Source organism: Teleopsis dalmanni, chromosome 1 (genome assembly GCF_002237135.1).
Source record: "Teleopsis dalmanni isolate 2A chromosome 1, ASM223713v2, whole genome shotgun sequence".
Lineage (NCBI taxonomy): Eukaryota > Metazoa > Arthropoda > Insecta > Diptera > Diopsidae > Teleopsis > Teleopsis dalmanni.
The window spans coordinates 84810338-84815807 of record NC_051846.1 but is presented as its reverse complement, the minus strand read 5'-3'; the positions used below and the strand labels follow the sequence as shown (position 1 = coordinate 84815807).

Below are 5470 nucleotides of genomic sequence, written 5' to 3'. Positions count from 1 at the left end.
TTTGTACCGCCTGAATTTGTAGAAATAAGTAGAAATAATTAAAAACCTACTTGAGAAACTTTCTTATATATATCTAAAAAAAAAACATGAATTTATAGCAACAATACATGATTTCATTTTGAAATACATTATATTCTAGAAATGCAACTAAAAGTCTTTATTTTTATTAGTATATAGACTGTAACTGTAAACATATGAATATACATATAGATTTGATAAATTACTATATTATTATAATTATAAGACAATACTTATATATCTGCGCTAAACTACTTAATTCTGCAGATAATTCAAATGCAGTTGTTATTTATTTATTTATTTTTTATTAATCTTTAACATTTAAGTTCTTGTTTTATATTTTTTAATTGAATATTTTTTTAATTACAACTTTTTAAATTTGTTTAACTTTTAAATTTTGCATGTTTGATTAATTCCCTATCGTGCACGTACTAACACCAATTATGACTGGTAAAACTAACATATCACCAAATACTAATAAACAATGTAAAACTGGTTTAAAACATTTTTTAACACAATTTTAATTTGAATAAAATTTTAATACTAAAATTGCACTCTCACTGAAACACTGAAAAAAAATTAACTAACTAAATTAGTGGAAAGAATCTTATATTGATAAAAATGGCACACGTCTTTATCGAATGCATTATTTACCGCAGAATTATGTACAACGCTGTGAATTGGAAATTCATGGCAAAGAAGTCACTTGCAAATTGTCAAAAGTGGATCGCAATTATCGGTCGTCTTATGAGTTCTTCAAATTTGCATTGTTCGGTATTAATGCAATCGGTTCAAACCTTCAAAGTCTTGAGATAAACAATTATGAGAGTGGTAAGTTTCTTATAGCAATTTATTATGTATATGAACGTATAATATAAGTAATGATCTAAATTCTATTTCATAGTCATACCTGCTTACCCTGAGTTTAAGGTTGTAAATATTACGACAAATAGTGCAAATTTAACATGGCGTGTGGTCATGTTCAGTTTTTATGCTAAAAAGGGTTTAGAATATGAAGTACTTTTACGTCCAGAGAATTTCGGTTGGTCAAATCATACGGATTATGAGGTGCATTCAAGAGGTATGGATTATAGTTTACTACTGAGAAACCTTCCATACGCGTACACTAAATATAACGTCAGTTTACGAATAAGAGTTGTATCACGACATAGTGACGACACTATGTGGAGTGAGCTTTATATGCAAAGTTTTGAAACTCTACCACGTATACCAGATGCACCACCAAAAACAGATAATGGTAGCTTTTTTATTGATCCTAATGAGACCCGTGTGCGTTTGTATTGGCAACAACTACCAAATTATCGGTATAACGGCCCACATTTCGAATATATTATTGAAACAAAGCGTAATGGTTACAATATGTGAGTATAAAGTTGCTGTTATTTACTTAAATATAGAAATTATATAAATATAATATTTACTTCTATAACGTAGTAATTTGAAGCCCTTGTCAATTGATAACACTTCTGCAATTTTCCCCTGGAAAAAAGAACATCAATATGAGTTTGTAATCAAAAGTCGTAATAATGTTGGTGAATCATTGGAAAGCAGCCAAATAATAGTTCCAGCATGGCCAGATTCGTATAAATTAAATTCTCCAAAATGGATTAGAAATATATATCATGCAGCTAATCGTACTTATACGCTGTCATGGAGTGCACCTGCAAATATAACCAATTTAGTCGATTATACGGTTTTTTGGTGTCCATCCAAACCGAATGTACTGAACGAATGCAAAGTAAATATTATTATAAAATGAAATATTATTATTTTACTTTTCTTTAATAATATATATTCTTCTTATTCTTTAGGGGTCGTTACATTTTGAGCATGTTAATAAATATGAGACAAAGTTCACTACTGCACCTCAGCATCGAGATCAAGAGCATATACTTAATTTAGCTGTATCTGCAAATTATATTGATACAAATATGGGTATGCATTGGACAATGTGTACTGCAGATGTAACAAGTGATTTGGAAAATTTGGAACCGGAAATGACTGCTATATCTGCTCGTACTATACAATTAGATTGGAGTCCAGATCGTGTGTGTTCATCCTTAATTGAGGGTTATAATATCACTTACTGTAAAGTCAAACGTAATGTTAATGTTACATTGGAATCAGATAAATGTTTAAATGAAAATGTAACAATCACCGTTGAAAAAACTGCTAAAAAATTTATACTTACTAATCTGACTCCATATTCAACTTATAAAATAGAAATGTTTATGTTTTCTAAACTAAAAAATGGTAAAAGTAGCGATGCCAAAATAATAACAACAAAAGAAGAAGGTACGTTTTTATAAAATTTTGATTACAATTTAATTAATTTTATTCCGTTATTAATTTAAAAATTGCAGCACCTTCAGCTCCACGAAATTTACTGTGTGGGAATAGGACAAGTAATTCAGCTTGGTTATCTTGGTTACATCCTGAGCACTTCAATGGAAATTTAACTTCATATACAATTGTGTAAGCTTTCAAAATAATATATTTTTAATGTTTTAATATAATTCACTATTTCCAATGACCACTTTAACTATTTGCATTATATATATAATTTATAACATTTATTTATTATATTTATTTATTGCATTAATTTATTATATTTATTTATAATATTGAACTTATTATATTTAATCTAATATTTATTCTATTTATTTATTATATTTTGTTTATTATATATATTTATTTCATTAATTAGTATATTTATATATATATTAATTCATATATATTTAATATTAATTATTAAATTACATATTTAATATATTGATATAAATATTAATTTAATATATTTATATATAATATATAATAAATAATATATATTTTCATTACTTCCGGTATTATTTTTTGAAAAAATTTTGGTATTGAGCTTTGGATTGCACATTGCATATGTTTTTTGCAGTGAGTGACAGTGATAAATAAGATTATTGTTATTTTTAGTATTGCTTCAAAAGGTTAGAGCATAACGGTTTCCAAGTTATTCAAGTTTACTCGAATTCGAACATTTCAAATATTCGTAAAAATTTCAAACTGTTTGAGTTAAACGGGCAGACAATCTTCTTAAAGTTTATTTTATTTTCGTTCTATCTTAAACAAATATATATAACAGCAAATGCGAATGCAATATGTGTTCGACAATTTTCGAACGGTTTACTACGCTCGAGTATATTATAAAATAAAAATACTAGATAATTATAAGTATTATTGCAGAAATTCCTATTCTTACACATTTTTATTATTTTTGCTTTCAGTTTAAAAAGTAAAAATCATGTTATGAATTATTCTGTTGAAGCTTTAAATGGCTTAGCTAAATTAAATGAGACAATTACATTTAATCTGAAGGACTTAAGCAGTTTTACTAACTACACTGTATATGTAACAGCACATACAGTAGAAGCGTCTTTGCCTAGTAATATAATAAATTTCCAAACGTTAATAGGAAGTAAGTATAGAAGTGCAATATTTTTTAATTTCCTTATAATATTGTGTATAATATTTTGCAGTACCGTCAAAACCCTTACACATGACCGCTGTAGAAAATAATCGCACTGTTATGCATTGGTCGAAGCCGGAGAAACCTTCAGGACGTGTTGAATTCTATGAAGTATCTGTTAAAGTTTGGCATAAAGATCAATTACAAAAACAACGTATATCTACTGTAATAGGAACGGAATCATGTGTAATTAATATGCCAATGTGTAAAGATGCAGATTATAAGCATACGTTAGAAGTACGTGCGGTAAATGTGGCTTCTGATAGTGAAATTGATCAACAAATTTTTATTGATAATAATACGGAAGATGAAAATATCTATGAAGGCAACAATGAACTTGTTTGTATCGCAACAGGAAAATTACAGTCAGCAAGTGAGTTTAATGCGCTTTCACTTAGTTATCGTGGCGTGAAAAATCGTGTATACTACAAGTCAGTTTGGGAAAAAGGGCCGTTTTATGGTTGTGCAGCTACATCGAAACTGAGTACCGATACTATGTGGGCTCTTGGTAGCACGTTCATTTTATTGATGACATTAACTTTAGTTTATATGCTGCACGATAAATGTAGTAAAATGAAAAATATCAAGTGTACATTACCAAGTGGCTTAGCTGAAATTGGTGTTTATCCAACAAAAGGAGCTGCCGATCATAGTGTATTGAATAATGATATAGCTGATAAAATAATTGAAAAGACACCATTTAGTAATTTTCATACTTTGCATGATGATTTACCATTTAATAATGAACATCATCACTTGCTCTCCTCTATGTGTAACGATTCTGGATATTTGGGTGATGCAGTTGCTGGTTTGAGTAGCACAGCAGGTATTAGTACCAGTAGCAACGATACTGTTGATGATAATTGTGCAAATTATGTTCCAAATGAAGAATTTACCGTAATGGAGCAAAATTTACCAACAAGTAGTGATGCTTATATGGTGATGGAAATGATTAAAGCAAACGATGACAGAATGCACATAGATAATCCTTATGTACCACCCGATGCTAGTTTAGAATCAGATTTGGCACCAATATCGATTAGCTCAAATATTGGATTTATACCTACTGATAATAACTATGTTAAACCAAATCAAAAACTCAATTGGCAACAAACACCAACAAAATCTATACCAACTACTGAATTTCCTATTGACAGCTTATCAATTAATGAAACAGGCTATGTTCGACCGGATCAATTGCAAAAGGTGAGGTTTTATTACGATTTTCAATAATATGCAGTTTAAATAATATATTAATTTCTTTTAATAGGATGCATACGAAAGAAATTCTTTAATAAATGCCACACAACAAAACGAAATTAAACCCACTCTACAAGCACCCACATCACCGCTTCAAAATGTGAACATAGATATAGCAATGCCGCCCATATCGGGTTATGTAACACCAAAGGAACTATCTGCATATTTTCAACAACAACGTATAAGTTGAATTTAAAAAAAATATCATTAAAATTTGTTTAAATACCATTAAAAATTTTTATTTTAAACAAATATTTTAATTGTAATTTCAAACAAGACTTATGCCATGTTCAGACATAATATGCAAAACATTACTAAATTGATAATCAAATGTTATTAAAAGTAAATTAATTATTTTAAAGTGAAAAATTAACAAAATATTTGAATTGTGTCTCTGAATTCTTAACATTTTCATCAGATAATCTTTTAAAAGCACTAACAACTTTTTTTTTAACATTCACTAACATTCACAGAAGTTATAAAATGATTTCCTTAATTTTAAGTGTGAACATGGCATTACATTATTCATAAAAATAGTTCATTATTATATATATGTACGTATTAATTTCAACATAAACATTTCATACCTTTTTTTACAATTTCCATACAATATAACAATGACAAAAATTTCATTCATCATTGTAATTAATATTTTTTAAATTATATTAATTT

The 5470-nt window shown here is 27.9% G+C and overlaps 1 protein-coding gene across 1 annotated transcript; it reads left to right on the top strand.

Moving 5' to 3' along the window:
• The first annotated feature begins 611 nt into the window (after window positions 1-611).
• Window positions 612-5243, top strand: LOC119668625 (cytokine receptor-like). The gene is made up of 8 exons (XM_038078201.1): window positions 612-849; window positions 923-1400; window positions 1474-1777; window positions 1851-2334; window positions 2403-2514; window positions 3297-3487; window positions 3549-4744; window positions 4809-5243. The coding sequence occupies exons 1-8, from the start codon at window positions 660-662 to the stop codon at window positions 4986-4988; spliced, it is 3135 nt and encodes a 1044-aa protein (XP_037934129.1). The 5' UTR covers window positions 612-659; the 3' UTR covers window positions 4989-5243.
• Window positions 5244-5470: the final 227 nt, after the last annotated feature.

Excerpts from the sequence above, each read along its gene's own strand:
- LOC119668625 (XM_038078201.1), top strand. The coding sequence starts at position 660 with ATGCATTATTTACCGCAGAATTATGTACAACGCTGTGAATTGGAAATT. Across the intron at positions 850-922 it reads GATAAACAATTATGAGAGTG|TCATACCTGCTTACCCTGAG; the intron begins GTAAGTTTCTTA and ends TCTATTTCATAG. Across the intron at positions 1,401-1,473 it reads AAGCGTAATGGTTACAATAT|TAATTTGAAGCCCTTGTCAA; the intron begins GTGAGTATAAAG and ends TCTATAACGTAG.